Below are 13,700 nucleotides of genomic sequence, written 5' to 3'. Positions count from 1 at the left end.
TGTGAGTTCCATCATACTCTTGGCTACTCCCCCCTTCCCAGCATGCCCATACTTCCTCCCTCTTGACTCTGCTTCCCTGTGAGGGGGTGTGACAGCAATGGCAAGATGGCTGACTGTGAAATCCTGGTGTTTGTTTGGCTACAAGTCCCAAGTGAGCCCCTGGGCTTCACACAGCATCACCCAGTATGGGGTATCTTTTGCTGATATTTCAATGAGGTGTGTGTCAATCCATTGTACCCGGTGAGTTGTGTGGAGTTTGTGTTGAGGGGGGGGGGTGTCTCCCCATGCTGATTAGTATGGTCAGGGCTGTCAGTCCTCCTTCCCATCATGAAACGTGCTTCCATTGTAGGGCGTGCAAGTTGTCTTTCAGGATGTCAGTCAGTGGTGTCCTGCTTCTGATTTACACACAGGCCCTAGCAGGGCCTTGTGCTCCCCACAGCAGGACCCAGTGTCAGCCATCTTGTCAGTCATTTTCCACTCCCTGCGATGGGGGCATGTTTCTGAGAGGTCTTGATGTGCCAATCAGGAGGGGGAGCATTATCTGTGACTACAGGCCCCATCATGCGTTTGGCTACACTCACTTCACCTGCATCCTCACTATTCCTTCCTGACAGTCAGCTGCACTGTGAGGTGGTGTGTTTGTGGTGTCAAACTGTCTGGGAGGGTGTATTTGGCTTAGTGCCACTGGCTTGCTCTATTTGTTTGTAGGTTGGTGCATGTCATGACACAGTTCCCAGTCACTATGAGATGGCAGGTATTGTGTTTGTGTGACTGGCATACACATCTTGGGCTGATTATCTATTGGTTACTGTAGCTTTGCTTGCGATGCATGGTTTCACTGTCCCCTTGCCACACAATCTTAGGTATGTTGTTTGTGTACTAACCAGGCTCTGGGATGTGTGTTAGCCCATGGACACTCTCTGGCGGTAGGATGTCCCGCGCCTTCTCCTCCTAGGTCCTGAAGTAGACTGGTTTGGCAGGAGGGCCACCGCCGGTGCACTGACTCAGGGCGTGATCTTTTTCGATGAGTTTCTTGACCCTCCTGCGCACGTCATACCACCTGTTCTGGATGTTGTCCTTTGTGCGCCTTGCTGGTGCTTGTGCGTTCACCTTGTCCACAATCCTCGCCCACATCTTGGTTTTCTGTGAGATGGGGGTCCTTTGGACCAATGTACCAAACACATGTGGCTCTACTCTGATGATCTCCTCTACCAGCACTTCTAACTCACTATCTGTGAACTTTGGATTCATCTTTGGAGGCATGGTGATGGGTGGTGGTGGTGAGGGATGTGTGTGTGAGGGTGCAAGTGAGAGTGGGTTGGTGTTGGTTTTGCTGGGTGTATGTGTGTGTGCTTTTGTATGAGGTGCTGATGGTGTGTTAGTTGTGTGATGGGTGAGTTGTGAGTGTGTCTGTGGTTGCTTTGTACTGGTGTTTGCTGCTGGCTGTGTCTCCTGTTTGCAAGGGATGATGGTGGTGATTGTAGCCCTTTATATAGTTGGAGTGGTGGGTGTGTCTTTGTCCCATGTTTTTTTTGGGGGGTATTTATTGGCTTTGTCATTGCTTGTTTGGTCCTTTTTTTGTCTTTTTTCCTTTGTGTTTTGTAGGCATGAAGGAGACGTTCATGTGACGGAAATGGACGCTGCTGTTGTCTTGTGCGGGCTTCTCCGCCTCGTTCACGCTGCCTGTCTTCTGTGTTTGGTACGTGTCGTTCGCGTCGGTCTCGATTGCTTGTGTGCCGAGTTGTCTGTGCGTGTCGGTCGAGCGGCTTGTTCTCCATGCAAGTCGGTCTTGTTTTGCACGCATTGCATTGTACTGCGCAAATCGTACATCGAGGGTACGGGTCGGTCGGCTTCATTCCTGGTTTGTGTCGGTCGGTGATATTCGCGTCGGTTTTCCGGCCGGATCACTATTTTCCCTACGGCTCAGTCGTACGGCTTGTATTCCGTACGTGTCGGTTGTAATTCACACGCGTTGCATCATACTGCACATTTCGTACGGCGCTGGTCCATGTCGGTCAGTGTTCGGTCCGGGTCCGTGTCGGTCGGTTCGTTTTGCGGTCGGAATCGTAATCGGCCCCTTAGTGTTCAAATGTCCCGCCAAAAAAACCTGAACGTTCAGGAAACACAGTGCTCAATGCCTGGGGCTTACTAAATGTAACAGGACATTATCCTTGCAGCAACTGTCTGTGCAACCTGACTGTCAGTACCAAGACTCTAAATTTAGAACCAGGCAAAACCTGGTATCCGAGACGACACACCAATTGTAACTCGGCCAATGTTATATATTTGCTCACGTGCCCCTGTGGTCTTCAATATATTGGCACGACCAGCAGAAAGATCAAGGTGAGAATGTTACCAATGACCTGAAATGGGTTGTCGTCGAGCAAATAGAGCACACCCAAGAGAACCTACAAAACAGACTCCTCAAGAACGAACAACAATGGATTTATCGATTATCCACTCATAAAAAGGATTAAATGATAAAATCCCATGGAACGCTATTATTAGTGGCTGATCCCTTATTTATAACACTGCTACACCTTAACGTCAAATGATAACATTACTAGAGGCTGATCTCTACCTTATAATAATCACTATCAGAAAATAACCGTTGTATAAGCAGGTCATAATCATTTATAAAAAATAGGGATATTCATAAGGCTTCTATTTGTTTTTTTGGTCACTTCTCCATATTTTCAAGGGACAACAATAAGTGTACACCTAGACATTGCAAATTTCATTTATAAGAATTTTTCACTGTCAACACATTTTTACATTTTTGAATACACAATAACATCTAACAAGTACAACGTGGGTTGCATAACTTTAAATCAACTTAATGGTAACAAGAACTGTCTCACACGAACATAATCATATCTCTCATATCCCGCAAAGTAGCTGATCTAACAAACCCAATAGGGAGCGGTCTCAATACATCATCACGCGAACATATGCATGTGTTGTCTTTGCCGCCCTGGTTCAGAACCATTACAATGGCGGAAGACACCGATTCGCAGACATCCTCAGGGTCTTGTGCCAGGAATAGGTGTCCAGTATGGGCAGTGGACCTTGACAAAGTAACTGGGAACAGGTGAAGCTACAAAACTGGAAGCCGGTTTGCACCGCCAAAACTGTCCTTAAACAATTTTTTGTAGAGTGTGACTACGGGCACTGCCACGCCCCCCCTCCCCCCCCCCCCCCACCCCCAGGATCCATGTCGCCCAAACCTAGAGTGACATAAGTAAGGCTTAGACTGACTTTGCTTTATTAAGCTGAATAATTTTAAAATAAACTGGCCATTATTCTATATCTTTACCATTAATTTAACCCACTCTCTGCCATGGTATGGTTATCGTGACAAGCAAAGATAATGATAATATTAACAATTTAAAAGTATTATAGGTCTAGACTTTAATCACTGGGTTGCTTGTGGTGTTTGGTTCATAATTCTGACATTACACACGCTTTCCCGATTACATGCCGTGCGTGAATTTTCAGAATGGTAAATAACTAATGAATGTCAAGAAAGTCGTGGCATTCTCTACACAATCTGCTGAATGCAAGACTAAAATATGTTACATGCAAGGGGGATTATTTATTATGCATGCCACTACCTATGATAGATGACACTGCACTATATTGTATACTGCATCAAAATCGATTGCGTTGTTGTAATTATGGATAATTTTCACATTCTTATCTTACAGGTACATGGAGTTAGGTGTAAACCATAAGTCATAGTTTCACCCAGGAAAATAGGGAGAAATTCCACCTTAGTTAATTACTTAATTATACCTTAGTGTGCGTGCTCTCACTACAGTTAAGGCCTAACAAATTGTTGGACTTTTACATTTATGGTCCTGAAGGAAGCCTCGTATTAACCACCTCTGTTTGGCTGAAACATGTAAACCAATTTTTAGGATCCAGGAGATAAATTATTTCTCCCAGATATCTGCACCTAATTTTTGATCCTGCCACAGGACCCCATCATTAAAACACTCCCGGCTAGGAGAGCAATCTTGTAGACAGTTTTAACTCACTGTTCTCATGATCTGTCATAATCAAACACCAGCTCCACTGTAATCAGGCATCAAAGCACATCTAGGATGCACTCTGCACCCTAGATGGGAGTGCGATGATGAAGCATGCCACCCACTAGGATGGTGGGTGAGGGTTCTTTTAAAACCCATTTGGGTTGCCCACAAACATGGTTTTGATTACAGAAAACCTTTTGTGAGCCCATTCTTTTTGCTTGGTTATATTAATTAGGGGAAAGGGGGCAAACTCTTTTTATTTCCTCGCTCCTTCTTTGTTTAATGACTCTGAGCTGTATCTACATGCCCCTCTGCAGGAGCCTTGATTGCTCAGCCCCAACTACCACCGAGAGTCGAGTGCAAAAGGGGTTCCTGGTTCAGTTGAGAGGGATCCATGGTAGGTCGGGTCCCGAAACATCAAGAGAAAAAGGCCTCAACAACCATGATTGGGCCCAGTCACCCCTGCATGCTGCTTAGTCCCCTGAAGGGGTGCTGACAGGGAGGGTCAAGAAGTCTCCACCACCACCAGAAGACGGTCACCCACGCACTCATAACCAGCAGACTGGACTACTGAAATGCCCTCTACGCCAGGATCAATAAGTCTCTGCTCCACAAACTCTAGACCAAACAGAACACCACAGCCAGACTTGTCCTCGGCATCCCTCAACACAAACACATCACCCAACACCTGCATAACCTCCACTGGCTTCCCACCGAGAAGAGTTACTTTCAAGACACATACCCATGCCTACAAATGCCTCCACAACACCGGACCCCAATACCTCAATGAAAGAATCTCTTTCCACATGCCCTAGAGAAACCTCCGATCCCCTGACTTCACTCTCGCCAAACCCCCACGCATCTGCAGAGCCAGAAAAGGTGGAAGAGCCTTCGCCTACATCGTGGCCAAGACCTGAAACAAGCTCCCGATCGACATCAGATGTGCCTCCTCCCTGAACATCTTCAGGTAGACACTCAAGACCTGGCTCTTCGACTGAGTGGAGCTTCCTACCCCCCTTTGCCCTTGAGACCCTCACGGGTGAGTATTGCGCTTACAATTCCCCTGATTGATTGATTGAGCCCTAGGCCAGGGATAAATGTGACATCCACAGTACACTTCTCAGATAACTGCTGGATGCGTGGAAGCTCAGAAGAGGACAGAACCTGTTCTCTGAGACCTGAGAAGAGCACTGAGGACCTGGCCCTGCTCACTTTCTTATACCCAGGACAAAGAAGTGGACTTCAAGGATCATAAGCTTGGCCTCATGTACAATAGACCTTTCCTGCAACTACCCAGCTCACCTGTTCCAACTGGACCTACCTGTCTTGGACTATGCTTCTAGCCTCTGCTGTAGAGAGTCTTGACCCTCAAGGGCTGTTCCCAAGGTCCTCGTACCCTTGATTGTTCCAAAGGGTACTCCTCCTTACAGCTCCTGAAACATGGGACTTGGAAATATTTGGGCTCCAAAGACCTCCGCAGGACCAGGGCATGGCTAAAGACCCAGGTTACTCTGGCTCAGAGCTTTTCAACTCCTGCAATTCGGATTCTGCGGGACCTTGTGGAGAAGTTATCTGTCCTTGCTGACCCCTGTTCGGCCACAGCCTGCAGCCTTGCCCTGCTGGAAGAATCCAAGCTCCAAAAAAAGAGACTGTAAGAATCTTGAAAGGGCAAAGGCGCCAACATTATCTTTCCAGCGAGGGAAATTCTCAGGGCACTAAATTAAAATGTATCCAGCTCTGAGCTTTCCTGCCAAAAGTCAATGGCATTACCAGGACCTCTTCCAATGACTGTCAGACATGGCCATTGTTTGTTGCCTTGCCCCTCTGATTATTTCAGAGACTTAGTCCGTGAGAAAAGCTTCCAAACTGGTTAAACAATATTTCTGTTGCCAACCGAAACTTCATCAAATTGCGCCTAGATCCTGGTCTACCACAACCAGTTTTCTGTGGTTAGCACTTAACGATTTTTTGCTCTATTTTGAACCTTAATATTTAAAAATGTATATCTCTGTTTCTACTTAGGGGTCGATTCCGATCCGGCTCGGAAGGGCACCGAACACGATCCGGCCGGAAAAACTACGAGCCGTACGCGTGGTTTCCGGCCGACTCGTACAGCTGTATGAGCGAGCAAGTACGATGCGAGCTACGTGAGATTCACTGACCGAGTCGTTTCCGGGTCCAAACCGCTCCATACGTCTCGGTTGTAAGCTAACCGTGGCGTGCAATGGATGCGATTTACAACCGAGCCAGTACGATGCACACGTCGGACAGCCTGTGCGAGCCGGAGTGTCCGGTTCGCAAAAGATCCCAGAGTCAGACTTCGGGGGTCCGCGTCGGACCCCCTGACACCCGCAGCCCTACGACTCGGACACAGGGGGAGACCTATGGGTCTCCCCAACACAGGCATGTACGGTGCGGATGGCACCGACGCGTACCCACTGTAGGGGGTGCACGTCTTCGAGACGTACCCACTCAGTCAATGGGAGCGCATGTACGAGTCGTACAACTGGCTCACATTGACTTCTATGGGAGTCCGACCGAACCGAGTCCGACAGCATACGTGCGCATCGTACTCGCTCAGTCGGACTGTAGGGGTCCAGCTCGGTCGGAAAACACCCCGGATCCGGCTCGGTCAGAGTGCTTTCCGACCCAGATCGGAATCGGCCCCTGATTAGAATGTTGTTATTTTGACGTCATTTTATTAATAAAAAATATTCTCTATTTTTTTAAATTGGTTTGGAATTTTTCTTGTGTTCTGTTTTAACTTTATTTCTGTTTGAATACTGCATAACAACTTTAAACAATACCTGAAAGCATAGCCTGGCTGTTTATTTTGCCATGTCACCAATGGATTAAGCCCAGGTTTATTTTGTGACTTTTGTGTTTCACCCTGACAAGGATAGTGATTATTATTTGAGGTGGGATCTGACCCTTCACAACTAAGGGCCTGATTACGATGCGGTTAGGAAATCTTCTCAACCGAATCGGTTTGGAAATGGTGTCCGACCCACTCGGATCTGGAGAGTCCAACCGACTGAGTACGATGCATCCAGATGCTTCCAGATACGGTTTGGTTGGACTACCATTGACTTCAATGGGAGCATTTGTTCCTAACCGCATCGTAATCAGGCCCTCGATCGGGAAGACACGTTCCCCATCCGATTTGGAAGGAGCAAATGCCATTAGGAGGCCTTCCTAACCGCATCATAATCGGGCCTTAGGTGGGAATGCTTTCCTAACCGCATCGTAATCAGGCCCATCTACTCAAATTACTTACATTCACTTTCTGGCAAGAGGGACGAGGTTCTTGCATCATACTCTAAGCCTGTGCATTCTTTGGCGCTACACAAACCTTAAATTAATCTAAATCTAAAGTAAATATTGAAAAACCATAAGGTTGGCAAGATATGTTCGATTCCATCATAAGGTACGATAATAAAATGAACGTCAAAGATGTCTAACTAAATCACATTGCTTGTTTAGGTCTGTTTGTCTGGCCTGCCTCTGTGCATTAAACCTGTGGTATTAATGCTGTGAACAGTGTCTAACCTGACAGCCATAGAGCTGGATGCCAGTGTGGCATTCATCTTTTTTAATTTGATACCTTGAGAAAAGTGGGAGCAATTGGATTTATAAATAGAAGAGAATGTGTAAATTATCTTCAGTGATTTTGTTTGAGATTATAACCAAATGAAGACAATACAAAGAGAAGCCTTGCCAATACTCCATGCCTGACCTGGTGTCATTTCTCTTTTTCAGGATTCTGGGACAACATCCTCTTCTGGAGAGTGGCAGCATTTCTTTTCTTTGCTCTTTCTCTCATCGGGTCTATTTTCCTGCTCCGTAAGTGTCTGAGTAGAGCATCTGCCTGCTTGTGTAGTTTCATAGATGTGTGATTTAGAGGCTTACGGCTTACAGCAAAGTGGCATTTTACACATAACATGCTAAACTTAGAGGCATATTCACAAGCCCCCATCACCACAGGAACGTCACTTTTTATGATGTTCCTGTGGCGATAGGGGCTTCTCTTTATTTACAAGACAGCGTTAAGCCACTTAACGTGGCTTAACTCGACCTTGTAAATAAGACCCCTTTCACGCTATGCTTAGCGTGAAAGGGGAGGGCAATGGGTGTTGTGGTGGGCATTCCAACACAACACCCATTGATTCTGACACTGTTTGCAAGGGTGGCCTAATTATGGTGCAGCGCCAACATTAAGACCAGGGAAAACCTGGTCTTACCCTGGCGCATTTCTCCTCATTTTTGCTGTTTTTGTCTGTGCTGTGTTGTGCAGCACACATGAAAACAGCAAAAGGCCAGTGATTGTTTATGTGCAGGAAGGGGGACCTACCTGTACATAAACAATCATTTGTTTAAAAATGCCATTTTGCAACTTCTATGTGGGCTGCATTAAGTGGCACACATAGAAGTTACAAAACAGCATTTAAAGATTGTTTATGTGCGGGACGGAGGACCTTCCTGCACATAAACTATCTTCCACTGCACACTGAGACTCACCGAGACCTTGCACTGTGGCCTGCATTGGCTCTAGGCTGCTAAGTTTAGCGCCAGCGCAGGGAGAAACGCAGGGCTGCATCATACTGTTGTAAATATGGTGCAGCCCTTTGTTTCAGAAGTGGCAGAGAGCGGCATTCAGCCAGAAAGGCTAACGCTTCACTCCGCCACTTCCCTTGTACATATGCCCCTTAATTTTTTGCCTTTGGTTCACTTTTAAAAGTTTCATGCATTTTTATGTTTAGCGGTAGTTTATATTTCTGCATTCTAACTCTTGTGATGTGAAGAACCCTCACTATCTTGTTCTACAAATTATCCTATTTTTTTCTTCATGCCTTCTGTTATAACTTTTCTACTTTTACCTTCATACTGATTCCATTCTTGAGTGTAGATGATCTAAAGATAAAGAAATTGCTCATTGACTGTTCTGTAACTCTTTTATTGGTGTTCATAAATGTAAATACCTCTTTAAATAGTTTAGAAAAATTATAGTGTCTTGTTTGCTATTCACAAGTTGTAGGAAAGATTACTTCACTGGTGAAGGTTTTGCACTCTAGGCATAATTCAGATTCCAAGGTCTATGAAGTCAAATTACCGGGTATTTTTTTATTTTCTTCCTTTAACCTATGCCCGCCCCCTTCAATATATCGACAAGTAACGTGATAGCTGGAGAGACGTGTATTCAGAGTTTGTGTTTTGTAACCTCCATTAACACTCCTTTTTATCTACCTGGATCTCCATGCTCCCTTTGTCCTACCTCCAATGCCGGGTTCTGTATCTCGCTGCCTTCTGTGCAAATTTGATTCGTATTCAGATCTGTCTCTGCCGTTTCGGCCATGGGTGGCCATCTTTCTGGTTGCACTCATCAAACGTTCAAGGACCTTACATGAAGATGCATCATAAGGCAAGGTTAGAGAACACTAAAGGGGAGATTTACTAAGATTTTGCGCTGTGTTTGCGTTACAAAAGTAACGCAAATTGGCGCAAAATCTTTTTTTCCCAATTACTTACCTGTGCTAAAGTTGTTTAGTGCTGGAAATAATGGAAAAGTAATGTGAAGCAGTGTATAGCGCTGCTTCGCATTACTTTGTGCCATGGGGCGTACCAAGATGGAGCATGGGCTTTCGCATGCAACCACCCAAGGAGTGGGAATAGTAAATGTTATCCTTCCACTATCCAACACTTATCCTACTGTTGCACTCAGTGGAGTGGGAATATTAATTTGTACCCCTCTGCTATCCAACACTTTCCATACTGTTGCACTCTCTGGAGTGGGAATAGTAATTTTTGCCCCTTCACTCATCAACACTTTCCCTACTATTCCAGTCACCCTTGTTGGAATAGTAATTTTTACCCTTTTACTAACCATTATTTTCCCTACTATTGCACTTGCTGGAGTGGGAATAGTAATTTTGACCCCTCTGCTATGCAATTCTCTCCCTACTGTTGCACTCTTTGAAATGGGAATAGTAATTTTTACCCCTCCGCTATCCAACACTTTCCCTACTGTTGCACTCACCGTAGTAGGAATAGTATTTTTTACCCCTCCGCTCTCCAACACTTATCCTACTGTTGCACTCACTGGAGTGGGAATATTAAGTTTTACTCCTACTCTATCCAACACTTTCCCTACTGTTGCACTCTTTGGAGTGGGAACAGTAATTTTTACTCCTCCTCTATCCAACACTTTCCCTACTGTTGTACTCTTTGGAGTGGGAATAGTAATCTTTGCCCCTCAGCTTTCCAACTTTCCCTACTATTGCACTCACTTGCGTTGAAATAGTACATTTAATTACTCTGCCTTGACTGTATTGTGAAATTTAAGATTAAATATTATTTAATAGTTTCATGGTTTAATTTATTATAGAATTTTGTTTTTTATATTTTAAATCATTGATATATATTTTAATTTTTTATTTAATTTTAAACTTTTAACATAAATTAAAAATAATATTTATTTAATTGTTTAAAGTAAATAGATATGTATAAATAATTGTGTGTGTGTTTCATTTTTTTATTATGTTTATTTGTTATAGTTTATAAAAAAATATATATTACATTTATTTTATTTTATTAAACTTAAATTTAATATTTAATATATATTTTATGTTTATATAAAAGTCGATATTTTGTACATCTATATTTTTTACATCAATATTTATTACTCGATATTTTTGTTTTCTATATTTTTTCCTCAGTTTTTTTATTTTTTTACATCGATATTTTTGACTTCGATGTTGTGTCGGTGAAGCCAGTCAAAATACTTGAAGAAGAAATCGACAAGACACTCAAGAAACCTGACATCAAGTTATGAAAATTGACTGTATTTTTATGTATTTTCAGACACCACAGTGGGCTCGATTCTGATGCGGTTTGGAAAGCTTCCCGACCAAATGGGTTTGAGAATGGTTTCCAAACAAATCAGATCGGGAGAGTCCAACCAACTGAGTACGATGCAATCGGATGCTTCCAGATACAATTTGGTTGCACTCCCATTGACTTCAATGGGAGCCTATGTTACTAACCACATCGTAATCGGGCCCTAGGTGGGAATGCTTTCCTAATGGCATCGTAATCAGGCCCTCGGTTGGAAAGACACGTTCCCGATCTGATTTGAACTGAGCAAATGCCGTTAGGAGGCCTTCCTAACCGCATCAGAATCAGGCCCAAAGAGGGAGATCCACCGGTGGGTTCCAGAGATATAGAATTTGCAAGCTGTAGGTACTCAAAGTATTTCACTGAACCATGAACAAGCTTTGGCATATTGAATGTTATGTTATGTTATGTTATGTTATTTGTATTTATAAAGCGCACAGATGCCACAGCCAAGTGGCGTCCCGGCGCTATAGAAGATCGGGTAACATAACACCAGACACGTGGTAACCAGCCGCAACCATTAAGCCGAAGGAAACAAAAATGTTTTCACAGCATTTCTGAAAGGCAACAACTCAGGAATAGAGCGAATACTAACAGGCAGTGTGTTCCAGAGGCTTGCTGCCAGAACACCAAATGAGCGGCCGCCCACTCTAGCTTTTTTGAAACGAGGGACATTAGCCAGAAATTGACCCGTTGATCGTAATGCTCTAGCAGGGGTGTAATAAGAGATGGTCTGAGCTAAAATAGGAGGAGAAGCAAACTAGGCCTGGGCGGAGCTCCTGGAGTTTCACTCCGCAGAAGTCCACTGGGTTACTGGGAAACATCGCCAAATTACGCGTGCTTGGCCTCGCACAGCATCGAACGCGCTATGGAAACAGCACCTCCCACCTGACTACAAGACTGCTCCACCCAGCACTGACAGTAGTATCAATCTGGGGAGTTCCGCCAACAGTTACAATCAATGCTTACACATGTGCACTAAGCACCAGAAATGAGCAACCAGACTGTCCCCGCATGAACAATGATCACGCTAGAGCAAGCTCAAGACAGAGTTGGGTCAGTTTCAACCTCCGGACAATAAGAAAACAACACCCCAAAGTCATGCACCTCAACATACACACTTCTCCCCTGTCCCAGCGACCACAACTCCTCTCGGTCCCTAACCACCAAGGCAGCAACAGAACAGCGCAGGGACACCCTCACCATGTCTGCCATAGCCCACTCCCTCTGGCTTGCCCCGCAGCTCTGCCTCCTGTGACCCTTCAGCGCAGAGATACTGCATTCTACGGGCTTGGATTGGCTGAGAGGCTGCTACTGATAAGCAGTGAAGGTTCGGATTGGCAGACAAGAGACAGCCTGCTGACTTCCATTGGCAGTTTGAGAAGCAGCTTGGGTTCTTATTTGCACATGGCTTGCTATCTCCTATTAAATAAACAGCCTGCTGGCTTCTATTGGTTGCTGCTGATAAGCAGTGTGGGTTCGGATTGGCTGTCAGCGTGATGACTGCCATTGACTGCTTATGAAGCAGTATGGGTTCGGACTGGCAGCTCTCATGAAATGTCATGTGATTAGTGCTCCTCTTGATGTATGCTTCCCAGTTAAGAAGCATAACCCATGTGGTAACTACCGCTCTGACATTCAAGCACCATTTAGTTAAATTTTAAGGTGTAGTAAAAGGTCGTTTTTGAGGCAGGGGTGGGCGGGCACCAGCAAAACTCCGCTACGTGGCAAAGGGGGGTTATTTGCAGAATTCAGTCCTACAAGCAGAGTGCGGAGTGGCAAAACTCTGCAAAATCTGCTGCCAAAGCGGAGCCTCCTGCCCACCTCTAGATATAACCAGTGCTGTACTCTTTGGGGTGAACATCCAAATTCAATGCTCTGGGTACCCTCAGTATCATTTACTAGGGACTTAAAGGTAAGTTAGCTTAGCCAATTGGGTAAAAGACAATTCAACATACCTGTTTAAGGGTAAGGGCATAGGTACTGAGGTCTGGTTAGCAGGCCTCCGTGGACTCTCAGAGTCGAAAAACCAGCAGCATCAGTTCAAAAACTTGAGGGTGACCATACAAAACAAGCATTTACAATGCAATGGTCTTGGCATTGGTAAAGTTAGAGCTATTGGCATTGCTCATGACATTATTTTTGTTTATGTTTTTGTTTTTAAAACATTTCAAGAAACGGCATTGTTATTTGTCAATAGCTTAATCACTCTCCAATGCAAGACCTAGTGCATTTGCACCCACACACAGATTAAGCTATTGACATTGTAAATAACAATGCCGTTTCTTTACATGTTTTAAAAACATAAACAAAAATAATGTCATGAGCAATTCCAATAGCTCTAACTTTAACAATGCCGAGACCGTTGCATTGTAAATGCTTGTTTATTCTTCGGGGCAGCAGTTTGTACAATGATGACATATGCCAGAGTGAAACAGCCACAATATAAAATTTTAAAATGTGAAAAATCCACATTACCCCATTTGCATCACAAACTATTAACAAAACGTGCCCGGTTGTTATATTGAGAAGAACAAAAATGTTTCAAAATTTGGACCGACCAGTTTAACTATTTCCATACCTCCTAAAAAAAGGGGATTATGGAGGAGATATCGAATTAACGGTTTAAATGCGCATATCAGCTCTGTGGAGTAAAAAAACACAATTCGCCTGTTTCCCACGGTGGTTTATAGGAGCGCGCCTTTCAACCATGGATGTGTGTTTGTTTTTGCAAGATGACGTGTTTAAATAAAAGCCAGGCTGGTCTCTTCGCCC

At 44.5% G+C, this 13,700-nt stretch overlaps 1 protein-coding gene across 1 annotated transcript in view; it reads left to right on the top strand.

Annotated features, from left to right (window-relative positions):
• Window positions 1-13,700, top strand: part of LOC146813292 (C-type lectin domain family 2 member L-like) — a 123,915-nt gene that overhangs the window by 83,233 nt on the left and 26,982 nt on the right. Inside the window, exon 2 of the mRNA XM_085620112.1 lies at window positions 7,794-7,877. Within this exon, the coding sequence (XP_085476238.1) occupies window positions 7,794-7,877 (84 nt within the window). The remainder of the gene's footprint in view (window positions 1-7,793; window positions 7,878-13,700) is intronic.

The sequence above is a fragment of the Triturus cristatus genome, chromosome 7, assembly GCF_964204655.1.
Source record: "Triturus cristatus chromosome 7, aTriCri1.1, whole genome shotgun sequence".
In the NCBI taxonomy this organism is placed as follows: Eukaryota; Metazoa; Chordata; class Amphibia; order Caudata; family Salamandridae; genus Triturus; species Triturus cristatus.
The sequence above is the reverse complement of the archived record's forward strand: the minus strand, read 5'-3'. Positions and strand labels throughout refer to the sequence as shown.